A 13,260-nucleotide genomic window follows, 5' to 3' on the forward strand; every position below is an offset into this window, starting at 1 on the left:
CTCCTGGAAGCATGCAAATTTGATTTTGCAAAGGTAAAACATTGACATAATACACAGCCTATAAGAGAAGAAAGTAATTTGTTTTGGTTGAGAACCCTCTTATCATAGATGCCACTTGTTAATATCTAGCTAGGAAAATCTTTTGGTCAATTTAGTGGTGTGGTATATCCTGATGAGATCACAATTTCTGAATGTAAGATCTGTACAGTAATCCTCAGGAAGGGAAGAGAGGGAGTAAATTTTTTTTTACCCACATGAGTTTAGATTTGTTGATGCTTTTTTCTAAGTCATATAGTTACAGTGGCTGCCAATAGAACAGCTTTATTTTATGTCCTGTGTCTTTTCCATTCCTATGCAAATGTAATCCACACTATTTGTCAGCATTTACTACTTTGACCCTGATTCCAGACTATACTAAAGCATATCGCCCTTAAGCTATTTACAATAGTTTGTTGGAATAAAAAATGCTTATGATAGGTAAATAAATTAAATACAGCAATGGTAGTTAATAAAATTAATAGCAGTAGGTAGATTGCACTGGTAGCTAAGATTCTCATTTAAGATCAAAGCTCTCTTTTTCTGGATGCAGGAAAATACGATCTGTGGCTGAGATGTTGCACTTTACTGTGATCATGCACCATGCTGGATCATTCACAGAAGCTTTGTTAGATCAGATTTCTTTATCCTTGGAGAAGGGGCTTGGGAGCAGTATGATCCTTCTAACATTCTTATTAAGTACCTTTGACCCTCTTCTTTGATATCAGCAGAACTGAAGAGAGAAAGAAACAGAATATGTGGTTTCTGCTAGATTTTTCCTAAATCTCACCGGGGTGCTCTCATCATGTTATTTATATTTATGCAGTTTTTCCTTGCAGACCTTTGAGAGGGAGTCCGTGCTGATACAGGTCATAGCTGCCTACAGTAAGTTGCAAATTACATCACCTTCCACTGATATCTTGGCAGCCTTTATTTACGGGGGTGAAAACTTCGTCTCTCCTGCAGAAATTGTTCAAGGAAATTCTGTAGGTGTCAGTTCAAGGAATTCTTCTCTCCGATGTGTGGATGAATCCCACATATGAGAAAATAAGGTTTGTGAAACTATTGCCTTCCCCCCTCAGGAGGTATAGGCTTTAAAAATATTTGTGGGTGGACTGCTTGAAAAGCTTGTTGTCAGATAGAGAAAACAGGAATTTCCGCGGTGTTTTTTTCCCACCTCTAAATTCTAAAACCATAGAATTCTAACGGGGTAAATGAACCTTCATGTTCTTTGTGACTGGATGGCTTTGTTCAACTGGAAAAAATGCAGTAAATGATGGGGGGTGGGGGGGGCAGGGATGGACAATACCAGAATTCATATAATTAATTCAAGACCTATGAGAATCTGAATACTTTGACTTATATTGCTTAATTCAACACTACTAAACTCTTACATTTTTGGAAAGAAAATCATCAAACCAAAATTGTACCTTGTGTCTTCTGTGCAATGGCAATCCCTTCCACTACAAGGATTGTTACCAGCAACACTGGTAAGAGAAATTGAACAGGAAAAGCATCAGTAATTGAACAAAATTACAGACCATTTTATGCAATCCTAATTCATGCAAATCCTAGAATCACTAGCCCAAACAACTCAGAACATACAAAAATACATGCACATAAAAGCACATATATGTCCTTTTTTTTTAATTTCAGCTTTAGGAAACTAGTGTAGTTTAAGTACACTGCAGGTTCTTCTTCCATGTTCCTTAAGAAAGCCTTTATGAAAATGATCATTTATTGTTTAAAGGGACTTCAAGAATCCTTTATAGAGGGTCTACAGATCTGAACACATTTTATAAAGTTAAATGGTGTCTATCTTCTATATAATTTTTATATCCTGAAAGAGATGTTTGTCATCTTTATTGAACAGTATTTATCCTACACCTCCATATGCATAATGTGTATACAACAGACTTCCCTAGCTTACACAAAATTAATTAGGACCACAGGAGACACTGCATGGTCGTATCCCTACAGAGGTTTCAGGAGTGCTACAGAATTGTATCTGCAAGACTGGTTGCTGTGACACTGCTACAACCCCATAGCAGTGATTTCTGCAAACAGTGCAGGTGCAAGTTCTCGTGATGGTGAGATTTACTCTGAGTAGTTACAGAAGCTATGATGTTGGGATGTACACTGTTGAAAGCATGCTGGTTTGCTGATGCATTTTGTTACATGCTGGCATTTTCTAGGTTTGAACTAACCTGTGATTTGAACTGATATTTGACCTGTTAAAGATTTTCTGCTATATTTCTTCCCCCAACCCTTTTCCTTCCTTCCATGAAAAGAAGCTGTCTCAATGGTCTTGCTTTCAAACGTTGCCTTATGATTACACTTCCCTTGCACCCAAGAAGAGTTGGTCTGAACAGCACACACTAAGGATTCCACACTCCCCTATTCATCAACAGCTTTAAAGCAGGTTTAATCTCCTGATTTTCCTAAAATGCTTTGTCTCCTTGAATTGTTAGGGATTACCAGGAAGGGAAAAGGGAATGAAGTTAGAGTATATTATTATGCCCTCTTCAAATCTTTGGTTTGCCTCCATCTTGAATACCTCTAATTTTAAACATTAGAGAACTGGTGAAGCAGGCTAGGACTCGGACAGAAGCTGGCTGAGGGCAGATAGAATACAAGTTGTAATATCATACTGAGACAGGGAACAGAGAGCACTTAGTTTCTCTTACACTACAAGAACCAGGGGGTATCAGACAAAGCTAGCAGGTGGCATGTTCAGAGTAAACTAAGATTATTTTATTTTAATGCACAAATGTCATAACACATCCTTAGAGTGGAAGATTCTGCTTCAAGAACCCCTTGATTCATAAACTGCTGGGAGTCTGGGATAGAATTTGAGGCAAATATCATTTGTTCTACTTTTACAGTCTGAGACCTCTGCTTTTGCATCTTTGTGCAAGACAAGATAGCAGGCTAGATGGACCTTTGATTTGACCTGGTATGGCCCTTCCTGTGTTCTTAATTGATTTGTTAATACCAAGTCAGACTGGCATAGCCTCATCCCTATAAAAAAAGATTTCAACAGGAACTCCATTGTCACATTCAAGAAGTTCATTCTATTTCCCGATTTTTCCCTCTCATTGCTCAGGCATCCTAGTTGCTCATGCTGAAATGGCAGTTTCTCTATCTGCAAATTCTCTGTGTTGGTATTAGACTTTCAGCCCTTCTGAGAGCTCCAGAGGGAGCATGCACTGACTACGAACTACTGAGATCTTGACTAAATTCATATAGATGCCACTGTAATGTTGGTACAGATCTATTATCTTGGGGAGGGATGGAAGGAATCAAAGTCTGCCCCTGGAAGTGTCAGTCTTGCATTTCTGTTTTATTATGTATGTTTCTGCTGCCCTCTCTTCTTTCTACCCATATTAAAACAGACTGCACATGGTTATGAGACAACTCGACAAGGACCATTTTTTCCATTTCTTAAAGATGACCACCCTCTATTTTGCAAGGACATAGCAAGCTCAAATCAATTTAGACCACTTTATTGTGCTGCTTCTTAAAATGCAAAATGGGTTTTGGCCTTTTTTTTTCATAAAGCAAACAAACACGGAAATCTTGAATAAATACTTTCTTGACTAACAGAATGAATGCAGATAGTCCCTTATCAGAGACAAATCTGCATTTATTTTTATTTTTATTTTTATTTTTAGTATAGCTATCTACTGTGGCTAATGCTGTTATAGCATACCTTTTTTGGTCTGTGTGTTTTTTTCCCCCTAAGAACATCCATAAGCATCTATGTTTATTTCAGTGACCGTGGTCTCTTCTACAGGTACAAAGAACATCTGAACAGATACTCAGTTGTACTAACCAGTGATTTCCCTTCTTGAAATGATGTGGAGACAGAAACAGGCCTCCTAAAAGGACTTGAGAAAATCTGATTGGTTTTCACTAAAGCCTGTGCTACTTCTATAAATAGCCCAGAGCTGTGTGTGTGTAAGTGCAAAGGAACAGTGCATGTTTCCTGCAGAACAGCATGGGTAGGCAGACAATTATAGAGGATAAATGGTCTGAATATTTGTCTTACTGCCTTAATTTTGTCATCTTATATGGATGAGTGGATATAGTAAGTATATGCCACTTTCTCATTGTTCCCTGCCCTTTTCATCCTTTTCATTTTAAATCTCTTCCAACTCTTGCCTTTCTCTAGCAATGCTCCCTCTCTTGCTCTCAATCCCTAAGATGTATTCAAAGCAGCCCAGGTAGCAAATCTTTAATGGCAAACCTTTGCCATTACCTTTATCCCTGGTGATAAACACATCTTTTTTTTTTTTTTTTTTTTTTTTTTTTTTTTTAAACACACTGCTTAATATTCTCTAGGTGGGCTGTCCTTATCTCTGTGACCGAAAAGGTGGAGAGAGGACTTATATTTACATGTATATCTGTTCCTCCTGAGAGTAGTGGGCAGAAACCCCTAAGGCAGCATTGCCTTAAACTGGGTGCATTTACACGACACAATACAGTGCATGATAGCAAATGGGAGCTTTTTGGCTGGAAACAAGGCCTATTAATGTTCAGGATGAAAAGAAAAGAAGGAAAAAAAATGAGCCAGGATATTTTTAAACCTTTCAGACTGCTTCCATTAACCCATTTTAGTGTAATTTTTAAAAACAACAAAGCAGTCATTTGGTGTCCCAAATCTATATTGCTTCCTGGAAAACATTTTCAAATTTCAAAGACTAATTTAAACCAGTAACAAGGAAGGAAGATGTCAAGGGAAGAGACAGATCCTGTAGGACGGCACAGTGGAGAGCTAGTGCTAAACTGGTGTCCTGAGAGTGCATACAGCAACACGGGCACAGTGACTAGAGCAGACATGCGGAGGTACTGAACTACATTCACTAAAAGTCTTGTAGCACTTTCAGAAGGATCATAAATCACCTTGTTATTTCTGATAAACTGAAATTCAAATAGTTATAATGCACCTGAATTTGAAATGAGACACAGTATTCCTCCGTTGCTCCTTTTTTCATCTTTTAAAGTCTCTTAGGTGTCACTGAGACACGACATTCTTCTGTGTGGATGAAAGGTAATGTGTGACTTAGCCCTGTATTCTACTATGGTATGGAAAACAGAAGTAGTAGGTGCCCCAAAATGCTTGAAGGTGGCTTGATAATGTAAGCAGGAGCACAACCAGTGCACAGTTGCAGGACTACATTGAATATCAAAGAGACGGAAGGGTGTTTAGGGTTGTTTTTCATGGAGGAGTGTGGTGAGAATTCTGCTAGACAATACTGAGATTGTGGAGACTGACCTATAAACTTCCACGTATTTAGTTGTTAAAGACAATAGAGACAAGTGATTCTGCAACTTATTTTAAGTTTCTCCTTCCTATCTAAACTGTACAAGGGGCTACCATTAAACCAACAGCAGCAAAGCCATTGAGGTAGACAGATTAAGAGGAGCTTCTTTTATTCATGAATCTGGTATTTGCTACAGACAAATTATGGTGCATGTTTATGTACTACCATTTAAAGCTCTGATAGCTTTTACCTGTGTGACATTAACTGGAAATAAAGAAAAAGCAGCAAGGTTTTTTTCTGCCTTTAAAACAATCTATTTTTCATTTTCTTCACTTCTTTGCATGAAATGTTTTAGATCACATAGCCTGCAGACAGTAATATAGACTTTTAAGCGTGAAGACACTAATCATACGTTGCAAGTTATCATCACTATTCGGTTGTTGAAATAGGCTTATGGAATAACATAAAAGAATCCCCTGAACTGGTGTAATAAACCATGCATTTTTTTGCAGGAGTCAAGATTTTATTTGCTGACGTTTCTTAAAGTTCTCTAAAACGAATATAAGATGCAAAAAATATCTGTTAATTTGTTTGTGAAGTATATACACATATAGATTAAAAAACGAGTGGCTCCTATTTCTCTTTAAACATGGGAATAATATAGTTTTATAGTAAACAAATGCTCAACCAACATTAAGAAACCAGTGTTTTGCTTAGAGAAACAAGTGCTGTAGGCTGCAAATCTGACATATGCTTGTACTTTCTGGCAAGAAGCATTCTTCAGATTTCATGGAATACACTACTGCTCTGAGCTCTCTATGGTACGTCTTTCCTCCGCTTTTTCTGCATGCTCTAGGGATCTTCACATATAGAGAAAACACAGTAGATGTGCTGTGTAGCTCTGCAAGCAGTGTCTGTCTTCAGGGATAACAATGGGGCATCTATGCATGCAGGGCAAGCTGAATATCAAAGTTGGGAGCAATCAAGCAAAACTTAGAAACAGAGTGAAAAATTCCACCATTTGAAAAATGAAGACTTAATCATTTAGAGCATTACATGTTCTTAGTACTTGTGGTAGTCAGAATCCTAGGGATGAAGCTGACAGACGTTGCTTAGAGCGGGATTCACTGTTTTCTCTCTGCTGTACTCCCTGGATTAGGCAGCACCTTGTGTACATAAAGTCCAAACAGACGGTAATTGGCAACACACAGGTCATGCATGTTAGAACATCTTGCCAGGATGCCTGCTTCTTTCTGGCAGATACAGCCCTGAGTAACAAATGCTTGATCTTAATTATATACTGTGTTTTGCCTTATGGGAATGAGTCCTTTCCTGTGTACTATTCTTAAACTCAGCTCTTAATTTCCCCCCTGCATGCTAAAATTAATATTACTTTCAGTAACTGCTAATTGCAGTATCCCAGCATTACATCCAATGACTTTCCACATTAGTCTAAACTTCAATTTTAGCTGTTAATGTAGTGGAGGCATTTGTGATGTTACATTTTATCTTATTCTCTGACCGAGAGTACACGTACAGCATAATTTGTTCATATGCATTTTAGTTGCCTGTAAGGACTCTGATCAAGCATAGGGACCCATGCTGTTAGATGCTGCTTGTATGCAAAGTATTTGACAGGTTTTGTAAATAACTTTTTCAACTTGGACAAACAAGGTAAAGTGGGAAAAGGAAAACAGAGGCACTCTGGACTTTGTGCAATTCTGTGTGGGTGGTCACCTCCTTTTCTTTCAGGAAGCTAATTGAGCGCCTTTCTGATTCAAGCCATTTTTAACTCAGAAACAGACAAACTGTAAAGTCCATGGGAATAAGTTTTCTTTTCCTCTCTTCCTAGCATTTGGTGACATTTGCAAGTTGATAAAAGGAATATTGGATTGCATCTGTTGCTGCTTTTTTAAGCAAACAATTCTATTGCTGAGGATGAAAACACAGCAGTTTTCGAATCTCACATGCTCTTACAGTTCGCAGTCTGTATATACTCCCTGATTTTTCTGTGGTCTCAACAGGACGTTCACAGATTGTTAAAATGAATATCAGAGAGCAATAAAGTTGGCTGCCTAAAACTTAGCTTATTAACAGCCCCAGTGATTTTCTCAATTTTAAATTTATTTATTTAATATTTATTGAGCTACTGCAATATACTGCAGGATTGCAAGAGAATAAAGTAACAGAGATGAAGGCGTGCATGAGGCAAGATGTACTTCAGCTGTTTGTAAGTCTTACCCAGAGCATGCTAGTGGAGCTGCCAACCCATTTCTAATCCTCCTCACAAATGTTGGTAGCAGAAGTGGGCTTCATCAGCTATTAACAGTGACTCTAGTGCCTTTCTAAGATCCAAATCTTATTAGCCATTAGCATGCCAGCAGACTGAATGCACTCAGGTCTATGCTCAGATAAGAGTTTCATCTCACTCCGGCTGTTTCCAGTAGGGATTCCTCTCTTTAAGATTGCCAGAGAAACAAACTGGGAGTCTGTATGTCTGCAGAGAAATTAGGTTAACTGGTTCAGGAGGTACAGGCAGTTCCCTTTCATAAAAATCATCTGCAGAGTAATTCACGCTTGGATGGATCTGTGACAGAGTCCCCTCCAGGTTTGCCCAAAACATTTAACATTTCTGATCCCTTCCTCCATCAGAAATATTTGAGCAGCTGTGGGTTGCTTCATTCTACCAGTTTGCTCCACATCCTGATACTTATAATCCAATCCTGTGTATCTCTGCCAGCAAAACTTCTGCCAGAAGAATAATATCTTTCACTTTTTAAATAGATACTTTCCTTTTTATATGGAAGATCTTTTTTCATCTCCAAGCTGTGTGCAGCAAGCGACTGCTGAGAAGGCTGCATGTGCAAACCATGTTGATGAGGGGTTCCAAAAACCTTATTAAAACATATACACTGATTTAAAGTTCAGATGGGTTCCCTGTAGCTGACAGAACTGATCCTGCTGTACATGACTATTCTGAATACATCTTTCCCAGAGATTACTTATTCCTAGAACAGTTGGATAGTGATACTTCTCACTTAGAAATAGATCAGACTGTTCCAAACGTTGTTATTCCTTCATTTCTTTATTATCAATACAGCGTATTTTTTTTCGGTGGAGATCTTTTCAGGAACATCTGTCATGGAATTAATATTAAATGTTCTTCTGTCTTCTGTCATGTCTGAGAGCAGCTAATGTAGAGCATAAATATTTTTTCCTGGCTTCTTGCTCTTAGTCCCTGGAAAAGAGACTGCTCTGTGTTCATGGATTTTATTGTCTGCTAAAGGAGGAGGTTTTGTGACAGGTATTGTTAACATCTTGGCAGTCCCTTCCTGGTGCATAGTGGGTCAGCTTTGTAATAACGGAACATGGAGTGAAGCACAAAGATAAGCTAAAATAAAAGAAATGTGGATTTTTTCATGAAAAGTTACCTGCTGGTTTTTTGTTGAAAAATTTACACTCCCCCACCCCAGCCACTTGCTGTATTTGAGGCAGCAGTTGTCAGTCACGTATCAAGAAAGGCAGCAAGCTATGTAGGTTGTCCAAGACTGCTAAGTGCTTAGTTAATTAAAAACCAAATTGGAGTATACAAGGCAGAAAAGCAGCAAGCCTGTTTGCAGTGCTAGAGCCCCAACTGTAGCCAAGATACTATAATTAAGACTTTGCCTGAGTCTAGATAAGCATGTCCCTCACTGCATGTGTAACCTGTTCGGGGGGTAAATAACATGGACAAGAGTCTGTGCGATTTCTGGTACAACTGCAGACATTTAATTGCTCCCTTCGCCATCCCTGCAATAAATTATAATGTGAATTTCTGACAGGTTCACAAATGATGAATAGCTTATAAAGTTGCATTTGGGGAGTAATCTTTCTGTCTAATCTCTCTCCATGAATTAAACCTTAGGGAAGGTGCAGATCATCTTAGCTTTTCATGAGATAGAGATACATAATTCAGTAGCTCCTTTAGCTTCAGCCTGGTGTTACTCTGTACTCCAACTGCATCTATATACCTGACTTACAGACTGAACTTTTCTATTAATAGCAATGCACCTGTAACCAGCTTATTCTGTAAAAATTTTAGCTGTCATTGTCAAGTATGTCTTAGGAAAACTAGAAAGCTAATGTTTTTGAAGTTATGCTACTCTGGGAGCAGCACATTTTGGATACTAAGTTTGTATGTGTATTAAAAGGCATAATGCATACCACCAAATAATCTTGTATTTAACACAGCACCTTTTTGAAATATTCTATAGTTACTTGAGTTACTTTTCCTTAATTGCTTAACAGTGCAAGCAGTCTTAGCTTTTCTTTTTTTGAGTGCAGCAGAAATGGTTGCAAATTATTCCCATCTTTAGGTAAAAAACAAATGAAATTCTGGCTTACACTTGCTACAGCCTTCATTAGGGCCACTTTAGTCTTTACAAACAGTAATTCACTGTTGGTTTCAGTGGACAAGTCATGAAATCAGGAACATAGTTTATGAATTATATTTTTGTCTGCTTGCTTTCAGCTTCTTGGGTCATTGTTACAACTTTTGATTGTACAACTTCTGATTGCACAGGAGGCTGTTATTTTGACCGGGCACAGGAGACTGTAACTCCTAGCTTTCACGTGGAAGGAAGCTTTACATCCTAACACTACTTGTTTGTGAGAAATTAGCTGTTAAAATCATGCCAAAATGCAAATGAGGGGGCTGAGCAGAACGGCAGGAAGTTAATCATAGAAGTCCACATTCTTGCAACCTGCAGAGTTGGAAATAATTCTGGACTGCATTGCAAGGCTGGGAATGTCGACTTTCCGGGAGCAGCGGTAATTTGTTTTAGCCCTGTTTGTTGAATTAGGACAGAAACTACAGAATTCTCTCGTTGGCTTTTTAAGGTGATCTAGTATAATAACCAAAGCAGTGGAAAACTAATACATAGTCTGGATTTAATGGAAATGAAGGAGGGGAGCATAGCTGAAAAATGGGAACACGCCCATAGCCAACACATTCTGGGGGAATGGAAGATATGAGGAAATTCAGGATGCTATATTTAGTTCCAATGCTTAGCAGAAACATGGCTTATCAAGAAAGCGGCTGCTTTTCTCTCGTATGAAATAGAGGGCTATAATGCCCTATTGTTGCAGAGCAGTTGCATTTTGCAAGCTGTGCTAGAATTCAAGAATGATTCTAGTGCTGGTCAAAAACTCACTGCGAACTCAGAAGGGAGGAAAAGGCTTTGCCTTTAAAGGGGCAAAATGCAGGGAGCACCCTGGCCTCCAGTAGCCCAGTGCTACTGAGAGAGCAGGCAGACGTGGGCTGGGCTCCACTCTGACAAAAGCTGCAGCACTATGGCAGCCTCGGTACTCAGCACTACTGTCTGGATGGGAGCTAACAATCAGGGTGAGATGGGCTTTGGTACATAACGTGAGGCTTTTACAAGTTTGGCTGAACACTATGGATAAAGGCAATAAGAATTATATTAAAATGTTTCTTTTAGTCAGCCCTTATTGCTGATAGCTGAGGAATAACCTATAGTTCTGAACAAGTATAATAAAAGAAAGGTGAATTGCCCCAAAGTGAGCATGATGCGCCTGCCCTGGGGTACGCAGCCCAAAATACAGCCTTTGTGGATGACAGAAATGTATGCATGCATTTCATGTTAAGAACTTGATTGAAACCATTTTAAGTATTATTGAAAGATATAGGGTTTTTCAATGTACTGAGCTTCAGGGTGCTTCTTATGGGCTTCAGCAGAACTCAGTAAGTAAATTACAAAGCCATTTATATAGAGAAAAAAACCCTACTGTCATTGTAGGTTGAGTTTCCATGCAGGATTTAAGATGCAGTTTGTAAATATGGTGGCTTGATTTGAATGTTATTTCCCATAGTTTCATATTAGGATTAAATCTGTGCATCTATTTATAGGAATCTTTTTCTTTTTTTTTTTTTTTTTCTTCTGCTTCATGATTAGCTGTAAGACTGACTATATGCAGACTTCTAGTGAAGAAGAGATAAAAGGGCATGTATGATGCTAAGTAATGATACCTTGTTTCTGTAGCCATGGCAAGTGATGCATTTTGAATACTAACAGCTTATTGACTAATGGCTTTGTGCAATTTATTGTAAATAATACTAAAAACTTCCTTTAGAAGTGCTTTTCTTTTTAACTGGACACTAGTGTGATTATAAACGATCAGAGTGAGCTCTGTTCAGGAGAAACCCTGTAGTCAAATTGTGAAGAATCAGATATTTCTGAAATGCAATCAAGTCTGTGTACGTAGAAAGTAATTAAGCAGCTGAATTGTCACTTGTATTTTATGGTGGTTTTACCATGGTTTATGGTATTTAACTATGTGCTACATTACTTACAGAGGAAGTGGAAAAATAAAACTAACTACATTTTCTTGGGGCTTACCCAGTAAGCCTTTTGTTCCTGTGGTGTCTAAAACCAGTGGATGGTTAACACTTCTATATAATGGGCATTTGCGGAAAGCAAAGACTTTCTCTCTCAATTATTATGCTAATAAATGAAAAATATTTATTTAAACCCTCAAGATAACTATCCTTCAGATCAGAGACAGGGGATTTCATGGGCTAAGGAAACATTCTGGATTTAAAACAGACTTCTTTACAACTTTCATACCGTGGAAAGACATCAATGCACATCAGAAACAGTTCTCCCCACTGCAATAATGCCTCGATGGCTTAAATAATGCAAACAGACATTGCAAAATTTCCTAATGGAATAATTTAATAAAAAAAAATCCCTGGTGGTGCACGTCTGGCATTGCTGAAGAAGATGCAGAGCGCTAGGAACCATCTCGTGAGGCACAAGGTTAACTGCCACGTTTAGCTTTGTTTTCCATCAGAGACCCTTCGCCTGTCGTCGGGCTCTATAAATAATAGCACAGATAAGGAAAGGCCGGGGGGGGGGGGGAGGCTGGCTTTCCTCAGCTGTTTACCTCTGCGCCTGAAGTAGTTAGGCACAGGATTTACAAGCCTGAAGAGCAAGTGAAGCAGAGGTGAATACCGGTCAAGCAGGAACTGATTTCGTGAAAACCTCGCTGAAAACACAGCTCGCTCCCGACAGCGAGCCCGCTACCCTGCCCACAGTTACACATCGCACCGGCAGAGTTAGGGGGGCAGCCAGAGCATTCCGGCTGCGAGAAGATGGAGCGCGAAGCTCTCCACGCGTCTCGGGGGCGCACGGCCGAGCCCCGGGGCAGCCCCGCATCCCCCGACCCGCGGCTGCGTCCCCCCGGCCGCTGAGCGCCCGCAGCCCGACCCTGCCCGGCCGGGACGGGACGGGGGCAGCCGGGGGTGGCTGCGGGCTCCGGGCCCCCTTCGCCCCGAGCTGCCGCCGGCTTCCCCCGGCGCGGAGCAGCCCCGGCCCCTCGGCCAAAAGTTTCCGAGGGCGGGCGGCGGGGGCAGCCGAAGGGGCGGCGGGGCTGGGGCAGCTCCCACGGCGGGGGGCTCGGGGCCGGCGGGGGGCTCCTACCTTCCAGCACCGAGCAGACTTGGTGCGGGGCCATCGTCTCCCGGCGGCGGCTTCCCCTCGGCGGCGATCAGCGGCGCTCCATGGCCGCGGCCGGGCGCGGCGGCCCCCCGCGAGGGCGCTGTGGCCCGCGACTACGGCTCGGCCGGCCCCCGCCCGCCCGCGGCCATGCCCGGAGCTTCAGCCTCCTCCTCCTCCTCCTCCTCCTCCTCCTCCTCCTCCTCCTCCCTCTCCCGAGCCCGGAGCCGCCGCCGCGCTCAGTCCCATCTAGAGCGGGGCTCGGCGGGCACCGTCGGGGCTGGCCCGCCCCGGGGGCCGGGGAGGAGGCTCTGGGTGAGCCACTCCGCTCGCAGCCCGGCGGCTCCCAGCCGCTGAATGAAGCCGGTTGGAGCCGCGAGGGGGGTTTGCTCGCCTCAGCCGCTTGTACGCATGTGCCCGCCCCCCGCCGAGCCCCGCAAGCAGCCGCAGCCGCCGGGGCC

General features: G+C 41.2%; 1 protein-coding gene across 2 annotated transcripts in view; it reads right to left on the reverse strand.

Moving 5' to 3' along the window:
• The window catches only part of NETO2 (neuropilin and tolloid like 2), a 28,930-nt gene extending 15,979 nt beyond the window's left edge, over window positions 1-12,951 (reverse strand). For both annotated transcript variants that reach the window (XM_082770231.1, XM_082770230.1), the window contains exons 1-2: window positions 12,785-12,951; window positions 1,467-1,523 (exon numbers count right to left, since the gene is read on the reverse strand). In XM_082770231.1, the coding sequence (XP_082626357.1) occupies window positions 1,467-1,523; window positions 12,785-12,818 (91 nt within the window). In that variant the 5' untranslated portion in view covers window positions 12,819-12,951. The remainder of the gene's footprint in view (window positions 1-1,466; window positions 1,524-12,784) is intronic.
• Window positions 12,952-13,260: the final 309 nt, after the last annotated feature.

This window comes from Aythya marila (assembly GCF_965140915.1).
Source record: "Aythya marila genome assembly, chromosome: 12".
NCBI lineage: Eukaryota > Metazoa > Chordata > Aves > Anseriformes > Anatidae > Aythya > Aythya marila.